Raw genomic sequence first — 14,075 nt, 5'->3', positions numbered from 1 at the left:
TCCTCCAGCTTCATCATGGATGAATACATTAAGTCCCGGACGGAAGGCCCACCGAGGACTTCAGACTCCTACTCACTTATTACACTCCAGTCCTCTCCTCTCTTCTGTCCTGTCTCCTAAACCTTTTTATTCAGGGACCCGGAGACCTCTCCGGAACAAAACAGCTTTTAGCGCAACCATCTGTGTGTGCGCGCGCGTGTGTGCGTCGTTGTCTTTCTCCCGCTCGCTCCCATTTCTCCGAAAACAGACTCTCTGAAAAGAAATGGAGCTGCAGAAGCTCATCACGTCATTATCTGATAGGATCATTTTAGAAACTGCTGCTCAAGAGTTTGCTTCCTCCGCTGCTTTCACCCGATTTCCTGCGTCCAATCGAGCTTAATGGCATCAATAATATTATTAGGAGCAATAGTTTGTTTTCAGAAATACCAACATGTGGAATGTGATGTTAAAAGAGGGAAAAACTTTATGATTCCTGTGGGGGGAATTCTGTTTTCGACAGCCTCTTTTTTATTTATTTTTTGGACCATAAATATGCCATCAAGCGCACTTCAGAGCGCACAGGCAAGCTCCATAGGCATCAAGGTGTGTTGCGCTCAGCCCCAGAAAAAAAAAGCCTTGGATAAAGGGGGGCTGGCTTGAAATAAATCCACCGGTTGATTCACCTGGAACGGCCCGCGATAAGAGCAGCCAGTGTTAACCAGCACGTTTCCTCTCCACCTCACCCGAGTCTTCCTTTTCCAAGCGCGCATTTCTTTAATGCCCCGGCCTTTTTTTCCATGTGTGCCTGCATGCATGCGCTCCGACGGCACCCAGGGGAGCCGAGGCCGAATCAAGCTGCGCGCCAGTTTAGGAAGGGGGGGTAGACACCTGCTTTGGAAAAGCCTCTCTATACACTAAACTTTGCTGACTTTGTTGCAATTCGTTGGTCCTAAAAAGAAAAAAAAACACTTGCTTGCGACATGGAACAGAGACGCGCCTTTTCCTTTTTGGCACCTGACTGAGAGGTTTATGGAAAATAAGATTCCTCGTTAAGTATCCTGTTCGTGCAGAGGATGAAAAAGAAGATTATGGTTAAAACAAATGAAAAGCTTGCAAAAAAGTCAACATTTTAGATGCGTAAAATAAAAATAAATATAATTACATAAAAACAATAAATATATTTCCCCGCAGAAATGCAGGAATGAGTCAGTAGGAGCAAAATGTGTTCTCCAAAACTGAAATTAAATCGAAATCTATTATATTAATTTTAAAACCATCTGTTGATGTAGAAGGCTAAAACTTATATTAAAGAGCGCACGAAAAATGGTAAAATTCTGGTCAAGAAGGACGGAGGACTGAAAGACAGCAGCCGTCATCATTTCAGAAATCCGACGCGTCAAACAGGTTTTTCCAGCGCTAAAGGATCAAATGTCAGGTTCAGCTCATCCGCTAAAAAAAGACATGAAAAATCGAATCATTGAATGGAGGGGGAAAAATCTAAATTTCCTACTTTATTTTGGGAACTTTAAAAGACAAAAAATTTGCGCGCGGAGGAAACAAATATTGGGCTGGAACAGGCAGACTGCAGCAAACACACCGACAGACGGTTTATCACAGAGAGCATCTCTTGTCCGACAATTGTGCAAAGAAACACGAAGCTGTCAGTCAAATTTTCCTTTTAAATCCAAAAGCAAAGCGGCGCGGCCATGTTTTCACATTAAACACACTTGGAATTTCATGCGTAAAACATCCACGTGCCATTTCAAACCGTTTATCCACCAACTTTCTCTGAAGAATCACTAAGTCTTTTTAAGGAAAAGCGAATCACTTCCAAAATAAAGCAGTTAATTTAAAACAAAAATATTAAAATAATGAACTAAGGATTGGGGAAACAAAAATATTTTCTTCCAAATGTTACTAAATTAATTCTTAAAAGTTCTTAAACCTTGTCAACACATAAAATAATATAGAAATCTACAACCAAAGTGTTTTAAATCGATTTATTTAATCAATCTTTATATTTAATCAATTTCTGACATATTTTTTAATTAAATATCTCGGGATTAACCCTTAATGAAGGTAAATTTAGACTCAACACATTAAAAGTTCGTTTTTGCTTCATGCGTAAAAGTGCCATTTCAAAGCGATTCTTACTCGCGTGTTCGGCGAATTTTTTGGAGACAGAGATTAGTAAGAGTGGTATTTCCTTTCCCCCCCTCTCCCTCTCTTTGGTTGCATGATCGAGTCCCGTTGTCTGCTTGAGTTCAGTGCGTCGTTCTCTGGCCCGGACGCTTCTTATTGGTAGGTTGCGACAGTTACATCACGCCGCTCGTGACGCGCACGTCTTCCTGTTTCCTTCAGCCGCGTCTTAAAGTGAATCTTTGTAGCGGAGGAGCGCTCCAGCATCCAGTCCTCTGCAGCCCAGTGCGCCTCGGAGACGCACGCACGCTCAGTCCCTCTCTCACTCTCTCTCTCTCTCTTTCTCACTCTCATTCTCTGTCTATGTCTCTCAATTTCACAGCAGAGATCAGAAGGAGAAACCGAAGCGCACGTTTCATCTTTTATTTCTTCAGTTTCGCGTTTTTCTCCGGCGCGTCTCACTTTATTCCAGCTCCTCTTTCTCGGAGAAACTGCGCTCGCGGCTCCACATCCAGACACCCGCGCGCTGCCGTGCGCCTTCTTCTCTTTCGTCCCCGCAGGAGTTCAGGTTGTCCCATCCTCATCTAAAGGGGTAAGTAATCTTGTCAGCGGATGCCTCCTTGTCCTGTGCTCTCCGGACCAAGGTGTGTGGGAAAATAATCCAACAGTTTAGCGGGGAAACCGTGTTCATGGCGCAGACTAAAAGAGCCTTGCTCGCTGCGTTTCGGTCGCTCGTCCGGATGTGTTTGGATTTGTGAGCGACCGGGTTCTGCTGAGGATGATTTGTGAGCGCTAGCCCATCCTTCCTCATCAAAGCAGTGATCAAGTTGATTTGCAACTTTGAAAAGTAAGTTTGAGAGCCGCGTTTTCTTTCATTTGGTCACAAAACGTGATAACGATGTTAATTTAGACCATAAATTCTAGTTTTTGATTTCTTCCGTGACTGATGAAAAACGCAGTTTGCGCATCTTTTGTACTCTCTTTGCCCCGAGGAGTCGAATCTGACATCCGAGGCTTTTTGTTGATTGGTAAAAGGATGAATGTTGAGGTAAAATGTGATCACAGAAGAGTCTGTCTCAGAGCCCGACACTTTTGATCGTTTTGCAGCCGCTCTGGGTTCGCGTCCTCAGCATCAGCGCTGTGGGACAGCGCAGTGCGCGCAGCCGGGCTGCCTCTTCTCAGTGCGCTTTTTGGCTTTCCTAAGGGGAATAAAAGCATATATAAAGACATCACATGTAACATTTTGTAGGATTTATGTTAGGAAACTTCCAGTTTACAAATTTGAACGTTTTAATAAGTTCACTTTAATCCTTTTTTCAAGTCTCAAATAGTTGAGTTTATGTTATAGACCAAATCTTTTAACAAAACTTGTGTTTATTTGGAAGAAGTTTGATGGCTTTCTGTTGAAGAGGTAGAAAGGGTGAGGGTAAGTGCGCATGGGCAGTGTGCGGCAGGTGCGCAATGCAAAAAGACAGGTGCTGGTGACTATTTCAAGCTCTTTGTTAAGATCCTGAAGGCGATCAAGTCAAGCTTTTAACCCTTACAGATGAATGGTTTTTTGATTGAACTGTTGGGATGGTTTATCAAAGAGTTGGAAAAAACAAGTCTTCCAGCAAACTTTGCTTTTCATATTCCTGAAAATCTTTTTTTTAATATATACAAAGTGTTTTCAGAGAAAGGGATGCCACTTGTGTCAGAGTGTAACAAAGAAAGTGTGTGCTTGTGCCTCCACAGTGTGTGACGCTCTCAAAATTAAATAGACTTTTTTATTAGAGCTAAAAAAAAAAAGTTTGTTAAATTTCCTCTGGTTTTTGATTCAATTTGCAGGGAATTTTTGGAATCAAATATATGTTCTTAAGATGTAAATTATCACCATAAGTCTTAAATTTGCAGCTTATAAAAGTACATCATCTTTTATTTTCACTGATCCGTTGTGGATCTACAAACTGCCTTAAATATATGACTAACAAAAAATATTTTTTTCCCCTTTTTAGTTTAGGAAAATAAAAAAGTGATTTAGAATTTCCAAACTTGTTGTTTTAATTGCTCCCACAAAGGCATCTGCTTCCAGCTGCCTCCGACACTGGAAGCATCTCTTACGACACCTCTGCTTACACAGCATTATTGATGCAGACCTGTACCGACAAAACGTTTTGCTTTCAGAGGGGCATTAGGGGTTTTTTTTTTTTTTTTGTAAGAGCGCTTTAAGTTGCTCTTTGGCAGAGTTGACCCTTGCGACCTATTCATTTGAGCAGAATTAACTGCCCTTGCCAGATGAAAAGACAAACAAAAAAACACAGAAGTGAGCTCACGCTGGCACTAAAATCAATAGGTCTGTTTTGTCTGTCTTTTATGTGTCCCTCTCCCCTATTGAGTAAGATATGATGGCCATATTGATCAAAGTGAACTCAGTGGTTTCAGTAAGAAATCACAAAATGTGTAAATAGCATTTGAAATTAAATGGGGGGTTTAAAATCTGAATTATGTTTAGGTAAAAACACTTTTTTTCCTAATTTTGTGAGCTGTTCACTCCTGCGTGGACTCACACTACACACTCATGGAAATGAGGACAAGTACTTAAGTAATTATCATAATTTTATGCAGCTTTGTGTTCCGTGGGAACTGGTTCAGTGTCGCGCAGCATGTAGCAGGGGACAGGATAAAATGTAGGACTTTGCCCTGGAATGCCGAGCCAAGGCCTAATTCTGAGCCCTTCTCGCCTGCTGTCGTTCCCCCTGTGTCACTGGTCCTTATCGCTGAAATGTAATTGTGGACGTCATCCTGGTGGTTTAGTAAAATAACTCTAAATATCAATAATATATGTAATTCTTCATATTTTATCTGATAATTCATCAATTTAAATTGTAATCAAATTTTAAAAGAGTCTTGATGAAAATTTTCCAGTGGCAAGTTACTGTCTTTCTTCCGCAGATACTGAGAGGTTTTGCCCTAGAGGACTGGGATTGTGGGAAATGGCCCAATAGCAGCAGCCCGTGATGCCGGACCATGACAGCGACTCCCTCCTGAACAGACAGACCAAGCGAAGACGTGTGGACATTGGTGTTAAGAGGACCGTGGGCAGCACAACCTCCTCCACAGCAGCCACAGCAGTAGCCACTGATAACATTGCTCGAGCCAAAGCAGCCATTTTTAGTGCCATGAACTCTCTGAGCTCCCATTCTCTCCACGGATCAGACAACGACTCCATGGAGTGCTCTGTAGTGCAGCCGCATGGTGGGCCTGGCGTTGTGTCAGCCAGTGACAGTGAGTCCAAGTCCAATGTTCTCCGAAAGCTGCTCAAGAGGGCCAACTCTTATGAGGACACCATGATGCCCTTCCCCGGCACTACCATAATCTCCCAGCTTCTCAAGAATAACATTGCTAAAAATGGTGGGGGACCTGAGAGGGGGGAACGTGGGGACAGGGGTGATAGAGGTGAATCCGGCTTTCCCGGATCAGGGCTCTCTAATGCAAGTTCAGACGCCCCCCAAGAGGATGCTTGCAGTAACTCCTCTCAGGACAGCACTCCTCAAGAGTGCTTGTCCCCGTTCGGCCGCCCCAGCCTCACCACTTTTGACATTGAACGCCTCAACGACGAACACCTGCGTGCCAAGCGAGCCCGCGTAGAGAACATAATACGCGGAATGAGCCACTCACCGAGTGTGGTGGTGCCTGCCGCTTCCCGTCACGAGCGTGACCATGACATGGCTGGAGAGAGGCATATGGAGATGGACTGCCCTCCTCCTCAGTCGCAGCAGCAGGCTCCCTGCAGCCCGAGGGGAGGTGAGGTGTGCAGCAGCAGCAGCAGCCGGGAGAACAAGCGTAAACAGCGTCTGCCTCAGCAGCAGCAGCAGAGCTTCACCCAGCTGGTGTGCCAGAGAAAGGAACAGAAGCAGGAGGAGCGGCGGCAGCTCAAGCTGCAGCTGGAGGACATGCAGAAACAGCTTCGGCAACTGCAGGAGAAGTTTTTCCAAATCTATGACTCCACTGATGACTCAGAACACAACGACCTTCACAATGACATAGGAAACATGTCAGAGGACAGTCCGACTAGATCGGACACTGGCATTGACGATCGGGGTGGAGATGACTTGCGCTCTGACAATGAGATGTCTGATCTGGATCCGGGCCATTTCCTGGATAGGGCGCGGGCTTTGCTTCAGGAGCAGACCCTATTGGCCGACAGAGAGAAGCCAAGACGAGAAGGACTTGGCAGAAACAAAGGACAGGGAGGTCCAGGTGCCTCTATGCATGCTGAGGGTAAACAGCTGGCGGAAACACTGAAGCAGGAGCTCAATTCAGCCATGACTCAGGTGGTGGACACAGTAGTAAAGGTATTCGCCAAGCCGCCACGCCCTACTCCTCAGCAGGCCTTTCCTCCACTTTCTATACCGCCAGAAAGATTCCCAACTGCTGTCAATGGAGACAACCCCAACTTCCACACTGCTAACCAAAGGCTGCAATGCTTTGGTGATGTCATCATTCCTAATTCACTTGAATCCTTTGCGAGCATGCCCAGCATCCCGGGCACTGCCAACGACCAAACCGAAGCCCTGCCCTTAGTTGTGAGGAAGACACCCAGTGACCACCACCAGTCGTCAGCTGTAGGGGCTCATGGAGGTCATCACCACCCTGTCCTTCACCCCTCTTCACTCTCAGCCACCATGGGCTTCAGCCCTCCATCCTTTAGACACCCCTTTCCTCTACCCCTCATGGGTTATCCCTTTCAAACTCCTCTTGGAGGGCCCACAGGTGGTTACACCGGCAAGGATCGCTCCTCACCAGACTCCATGGACTTGTCCCGAGAGACCACCAGCCTGAGGACCAAGATGACATCAGGGCACCACCTGGGGCATCACCACCGCTCCTGCTCACCAGCACACCCTGGCAGCACAGCGGAGGGTCTGTCCTTGTCCCTGATCAAGTCAGAGTGTGGCGATCTTCAGGACATGGCTGACATCTCACCTTACTCAGGCAGCAATGTATCCTTTTGACAATGAAGGTTGAATGTGGTCAAAGCTAGTTGTCCAGAAAAGTTGATCTCTGAGGCAAAAACGCTTCAAACTCTAATATTTCCAGGTCTGTTTGAAACTAGTCTAAGAAACTGAGAAATTGTTGATGAATCATTTTCCCTCCCACTGCTGTTCTCTTCTCCATTGTTGTGTTTATTTTTAAACTCATACCTCTTCCTTCTTACCGCAGAGATATTTCCTCAAACCTTTGTTGTTACGTGACGCTAAAATTATGTGTTTTTTAACTCAAAAGTGGTTTGACGTGACAAGAGAAGAGATATTCCTGTCAAATTTGACACATTAAGGCATCACAGCCTGCCTTATAGTTTAACCCCAGTGTGCCCCAATCGTGCCCTATGGCTGAAGAGGCGATCCCCCACGGGAGGCTCCTGTTGAATCCCCTAGAGACACAGAACTAATAGCTTAAACACTTACAGTGAGTCTCTTCTGTCTCCCCCTTATGTCTCTTTAGTATACCTTACATGCAATTCCCACTAACCCTCATGAAAGTTTCACTCCTGCTCTGAGAAGACTTTGTCCTCCCTCCATTAACATTCATTACAAGCTCAAGAAATGATTCCTACATCCTTTCAGCTGTTGTTGATGTATTAGTTAAGAGAACACCTTGTCTTTGTCCTTTTGTCTGCACCTGAGTGCCTGCACTCTTTGTGTCTTTTCTGTGTGTGCGTGTCATGAAAGGTTTGCCTGAGGACTCGGTAAAAGATGTATATTTATGATTGCTTGTGTTTTCTCTTGTGCTCCTCTTATCATCCATCGCTGTTGTAAAAAGCCCACAATCATTGTCGTTTCTTTTCTCTTTTTTTCATTTCATAAAGATCTGTCAACAGCCCGAGGGTCCCCTCGGCTGTTGCTTGGCAGCCAAATACTTTTTTTTTCCCTCCCTCCCTGCAAACCCCCCGCCTCTTCGCCTTTTCTTTGAAGCGGACGTTAACAGGTGTTTGCAGCGAGCTGTTTATCTTTCATTACCTCGCCTTGTCTTGTCTTCTGACCCAAGGGTGAACGCTTTCCAGAGATCCATAATCCTTTGCTTCTACAGGCTCCCGATGGAGGGATGAAAAGAGAAAAAGGGAGAGACATCCAGAGAGTGAGAGAAAGTAGAAAACAATCAAACAATAACCACATATGCCAGATGCTGTGGCTTTCATTGTAGCATTTAGAAATTCAAGGCATTAAAAGACGTATTCCCCCAAATGGAAAGAAACGATAGAACAAAATGTGGATTGTTTTTTAATCTTTCATCTTCGATTCCCAGGGTTAATCTAATAGACAAGTTTTGTTTCCATGAGGTCTATCTTTGAACTTTTTTATGTCAAGTCTACAAGTAATTCTTCCCTGATTCCACGTTTCTCTTTTCGAGTCACAGACAGCTTGTCAGACATTTTCGAGGTGCGTTCAAGTTCACCGGCTCTCACCAGCGTTATGGAGCAGATGGCTCCTATCAATTTCCTCATTTGTTCACGGTCCAGCTCCAAATTTTCTTGTCCTTACACCTGGAATTAGAAAGCAGAGCAGCTATTTTCCTTTCACGACTTTGGGTGATGTCTTGTCAGAGGTGGCGGGCGAACAGTGGGCCAGCTGGTGTGAGTGCACCATCATGACAAAATAATAGCCTTGCACGCCACCCCCAAGTCCAATCACTATTACATTTGCAAGCTGTGAGTGAACTGGAGATGAAAATGTCTCATCAGGAAATATAAGGCCTTTTAATTGGCGGATGAAGGTAGAAAACATTTAGTTTAAGTTCGCAGCTCCAGAGGTGGTGTCTCTTCAACGAGATTGAAACGGTGAAGTATTTCTCATTCCAACAAAAAAAGCAAAAACAAATCTGTGTGTAGGCGCACAGCTTTCACAACAGACACATCTCACCTTGCTCTTTTTCTCTCTGTTTCCCTGTCTGAGGATCCATTGTATCGCCTCCACTTGCAGCAGATGGTGTGGTGTGGAAAGTGAAGTGCTGCTCTTTTGGCCAGGCCTGACAGAGTAACGCAGTCTGCCAGGGTCCTCCCCCCCCAAAAGAGCCTTGCTGCATACACTTTCCCTGTCCCTCTCCTCCAGTGAATCAAACAAAGTAGACAGGGTCTTTAAGGAGCCAACATAGTGTGGTTCAGCATTTGCTGGCTCTTCTGGGTAACCCCGGGGCCAAGGGCAATCCAGTCCAGCAGCTGATGCCTTTTTTCTCCCCTTCCCTCTATAGTCACATCTGACACTGATTTGAACGACTGTACATCACAAAAGGATGTCAAGTGATGGCTTTAAAGACCCAATCCAATGAAAATTGTGTTTTTAACATATTCTTGTATTACATTTCATAGCTTTATTCAAATTGTTGTGCCATTGAAGAAGGCCTGTAGCAGTGACGTAGCATCCGCTTGCAGACAAATGGATCCATGTATGTCTTCATTTCCCTAGTTTGAGCTGGCATCTGGCTCAAGAGTGTACAGCTGGATAGCTCCAATATTGCCTGTCATCTTTGTTGCTCCACTTAAGTTAGATTTTGGGGGGTTTTAATGTTCGTAAGCTAGCAAAAGAGAGTGTAAACATAGGGATGATGGGAAATCATGATGATCGGAACTCAGAAGCGACTTTTGATGAACTCTTAAAGAAACGAAAGCATCCAAAAAAATAACATTTTTTTTTGTCTGAAATTGACATAATTATAATTAAAAGACCACCGGAAATGCTTTTTCAAAAGATAATAAAATGAGCGGAGTGTAAACGGTGTTTGTGGAAGGCGTTTTTGAGCCCCATCCATCCTGTGGTTTCAACAGTCACCCTACCCCCACCTCTGCTCCCTTTTCAATGTCTTATCCTCCAGATTGATATTATCAGATGCATTATACGGCTGTTAATTCACCATGGAAATGGCTTGGGCGGTTGAGCGGCGCAGATGTGTTTCAGGCTTCCCATCAATGGCTGAGTCCAAAGCCTCAGTCCTTCTCTTCTCCTTCTCCTCCTCCTCCTTCTTTTTGCTCCTCCAAGTGTTTGGCAGTGGCTGACAGCCTTTGGGGGGGTTGGGGGTGGAGCAGAAGGAGGGGAAGGGGTTGTAATTGAAGGCTGGAACCGTGCTGTCCCTCAAGGTGCCCCCACCAGTCCATCTCTTTCCTGTTCAGTCCAGGGGATCCATTAGGAAAACAAGGATCCTATTTATATATAAAAAAAGGAATATGAGAAGGTTTTTTATGCTGACGTGATTAGAGTTTGGGAGCAAATATAAAGCCAGTTTCAGACAGTCATGTTGGCATGCGCCTTCGCCAAGCCGTTAGGGCTTCTTGACCGTCACTGGCGTTAACTGCTGTCTTTGTCTGTGATATGCAAATGCCCCCTTTTTTCTTCCTCCTGCTCCTGGGTGGAGGTTAGAACAGGGTGTGGGCTAAAGGCGTCTGCTCACTTTGACTGTGAAATCAGCCTCTTCGTGTAAAAGCATGGCCTGTACTGCTGGCCAGCGTTTTATTTACCGTGACGCTCTCACACCTGATACGGACGATGCTAATTGCAAGCAAATGGCTCACTGTCTTCTCCCCCCCTCCAGCAATCTCATGCCTAAAAGGAAAATTTGGCTACCCATCATCCAAATGACAATTTCTTGCCAAACTTTCCCACAAGTCATTAGAAAATACGTAAAGTGTGTGTGGCATGTTTGCTTGGTGAAGCAGAGGTTGTTCACATGATCTTGTGTTAATGTCCTTAATGGCAGCTGTTCTCAGATTCAGGAAGGTCTGTCCCCCAACCATCTGAAGAAGGCCAAGCTCATGTTCTTCTACACCCGCTACCCAAGCTCCAACATGCTCAAAATGTTTTTCTCTGATGTCAAGGTAAGTTAAACGTGATGTTTTATCTTCTTTAAGCACTTTTTATGTTGTGTTCTGTTGTTGTTTGTTTAATGAAATTTTCCTTTACTAATTTGGTGAAGTGCTCACCTGAACCGAAGCCCTCTTCTTTGATGAGTTAAGGTCTATGCAAAAGATCAAACTAAAGGGAAGTTGAAAAGGTTTACATGAAAGAACTAGAGAGCTGAGGTGTGTAATGGAAAGATGTAGAACACGTGTCAAAGTCAAGGCCCAGGGGCCGGATTCGGCCCTCCAGATCATTTTATTTTATTGTTATTAATGTTTGCGCACATTTCTAACTTGCATAATTTTGACAAAATATATTTTTTGCGGAGAGTAAAATATTGAAAGTTATTTAAGGTTTAAGTTGATTAATTTTGGAATAATATTCCTGCCTTTTATTATTTATAATTATGTTAAAAAGTTACAGTTTTAAAGTTTTAAAAATTGTCATTCTGTTAGCTCTTTTGACTATTTTGGCATTTATTAAGATTTTTTTAGGCTATTTTGGAGTTTAGCTAATATTTACATGCTAGCTGTTTTGGCTAACCTACATTTTATTAATACATTTTTTTTGTTTTTTATGCTAGTTTGGCTTTTAGCTAATATTTTAGTTGGCTATCAGCTTCAACATTTTCAGCTATCACCACTAGCATCTTCAGCTCACAGCAGTTACTAGCATTAATGCAGGTAATGCTATATATCTAGGTAATAATTATGTTAAAAAGTTGTGATTTTAAAGTTTTAAAAAGTCCGTTTTAGTGTGTTCAATAAATATTTATCCTGTTCAGCCTGTGACCTAATGTGTGTTTTGGATTCCAGGACATCTTATTCAAATCTAGTTCCTCTTTCTATCAGCTGTCCCTTTTTTTTAGACAAAATGTCACTGAACAACCCAAACAATAATCATAAATGTCTTTTTTTTCCCCGCGAGGAACCTGAACACACCTATGTTTTAACTGGTTTAATTGGAGATCATTTACTGGGGTGATTAGTCACAGATGTGGAGGTGGCATCACCATGAGTAGCCTCATCAAGCTCAAACAAGGTCAAGATATTTTGGGGGATTATGGATGACATTTTTTTTATGATTATAATTCTCATTTGAGAACAATGGACTTTAAATGAGTGCATGGGAATGAGACCGCTTGTCTTCAAACAACAGTCTTTAAGGTTAATCGGTTCTTGTTAAATCAGGCTCAGACTATCAGGAACATAATCAACATGCAAAGAGGGCTCTGCTCACTAAAGGGGGGGCACTGTAGCTGCCGTGCCCCTGGATTAAGCTTTTTTATTTGTTGTTCTTTATGATTTTTTTTAAAGATTTTGCCACTTTGGCTTTAATTCTTCTGACAAGTTCAAGAAATGACATGGAAAAGTTGTAAGATCAATTACTAACTTTTGCATGCAAAGTTGATTTTTTGATGCTTTTTTCTGAGTCAGTCGGGTTGGTCATGTGTTGGGGGGCAGCAGAGGTCAAGGCGGTTTTCCCTTTTCTGTACCCCCCCTTCCCTCCCCTCTTTTCTTTTTTTCGCTGATGGTGTCGCTCAGCATGTGTGCTTCAGCACGGCTGGGGAGAAAGAAAAGCCAGCGGCTGGATTTTGAGTCACAGCAGCAACAAAAGCCTGCTTTCCAGACCCGCTTTTTTTTTTTTTTTTGTGCAGTCAGCCAATAGGGCTGCAGGAGATTATCTCCCACAATTCACTCCTGCGAAAACAGGAAACGTCGGTAAGCCCCGATGACTGTGAAGGGGCTTACAGCAGAAAGAGAGGGAGGCCCGTCCAGGCTTCTGTGTCTTTCTGCTCTCCTCCCCGGTTGTTCTGGATGTAGCTGAGCACTCTGAGGTCATCTGTGGGCTTTCTGCTGCATTGTTGGCAGAAAACACAGTTTGGCTTTTCATCCCTCCGTTTAACATTTTAGCTAACAAAGGGACATAACTTTGTGTAATGGATGTTTAAGTCTAAGAATACCCCATGACTGACTGATAACACTAAGGATGCTTCAGTGTTCTCCGCGGCACATGTGCATGCCACTTTCTATCTTGCGCTGTTAGCACTAAGCGCTGACCTTTCACAGGCTCTTGAGTGTGAGGAACACACTTTCCCTGTCTCTCCCTCATCTGCCTCTCAGCCGGGCGCACACACACACTCTTGTGCGCTCAAATGTACACATCACCCTCGCCGCATCTCATGTCTGTGCGGCTTGACCTCTGCCGCCTTTGATTAAGGAGCTCCAGTGATGTGCGTCTTTGAACCGAGTCTCTCCTTTTTCACTCAACACACTCGTCCTTAGCCTCTGCTGAGGGGGGGTCTCAGTGTCCCACCAGCAGCTTAATGAACCAAAACTCCTGGAAGCTTCAGGCTCCAAATTCATGTGTATTCTCTTGTAGATTCAACTAAGTTGCGTTCATGAAAATTGTGTTTTTGGCGCGTTCTTGTGGCATTTTTCTCACTATGGAGGATTTATATAAAGAAAATTAAGATTAAAACTGCATTTCTGAGTATTTCTTTATTAAAATTGTTGTGAATCAGGATCAGATGGAAAAAATGAAGTTGAAAAAACTTGTAGTTGATTCATAAACTGTATAGTCGGTGGCCATAAGCTCCCTGCTCCTCTCCACTCATCTACTTGCAAAATAGATCAAAGTACATCTTTGTCCGAGCTGACATCTGGCTTAAAACTGTACGGCCGGATAGCTCTGATGTTGCACCGCTAATGTTAGCTTGAGGTTGTGAGGAGCTGTAAACTGGTGGGAGAGAGTGTAAACCTATATAGGGATTATGGGAAATAAGTGCAGGCTTACTCGGAACTCTGAAGCGACTTTTAATGAACTTCTGCTGAACACAGTTTTTTAAAATTTTGGCTAAAAGCAGAATATTCATAATTAAACTACCACTAGGACCGCTTTACTGTAGGTCAAATAATGTGATGACTTTGAGTCTTTGCGATTGGGTTGCAAAAACCTTCTCCACGCGACGAATGCATCCCGCCGCTGGAGTACAAATTTGACACTGAAGGTCTCAAACATGAGCGATGGGAACTGTGTCACTGCCGTTGATATGAGAACCCGCTGCTCAGACGACCTGCTTGCATAGAT

General features: G+C 43.9%; 1 protein-coding gene across 2 annotated transcripts in view; it reads left to right on the top strand.

The window, feature by feature from the left end:
- Positions 1-1,730: 1,730 nt before the first annotated feature.
- The window catches only part of LOC112158253 (prospero homeobox protein 1), a 28,863-nt gene continuing 16,518 nt past the window's right edge, over positions 1,731-14,075 (top strand). Inside the window, exons 1-3 of one of the 2 annotated variants that reach the window (XM_036210517.1) lie at positions 1,731-2,965; positions 5,050-7,100; positions 10,856-10,963. In XM_036210517.1, coding sequence (XP_036066410.1) covers positions 5,115-7,100; positions 10,856-10,963 — 2,094 coding nt within the window. In that variant the 5' untranslated portion in view covers positions 1,731-2,965; positions 5,050-5,114. The remainder of the gene's footprint in view (positions 2,966-5,049; positions 7,101-10,855; positions 10,964-14,075) is intronic. The other variant, XM_024291506.2, reaches the window with a different exon arrangement.

This window comes from Oryzias melastigma, linkage group LG24, assembly GCF_002922805.2.
Source record: "Oryzias melastigma strain HK-1 linkage group LG24, ASM292280v2, whole genome shotgun sequence".
Taxonomy (NCBI): Eukaryota; Metazoa; Chordata; class Actinopteri; order Beloniformes; family Adrianichthyidae; genus Oryzias; species Oryzias melastigma.
The sequence above is the reverse complement of the archived record's forward strand: the minus strand, read 5'-3'. Positions and strand labels throughout refer to the sequence as shown.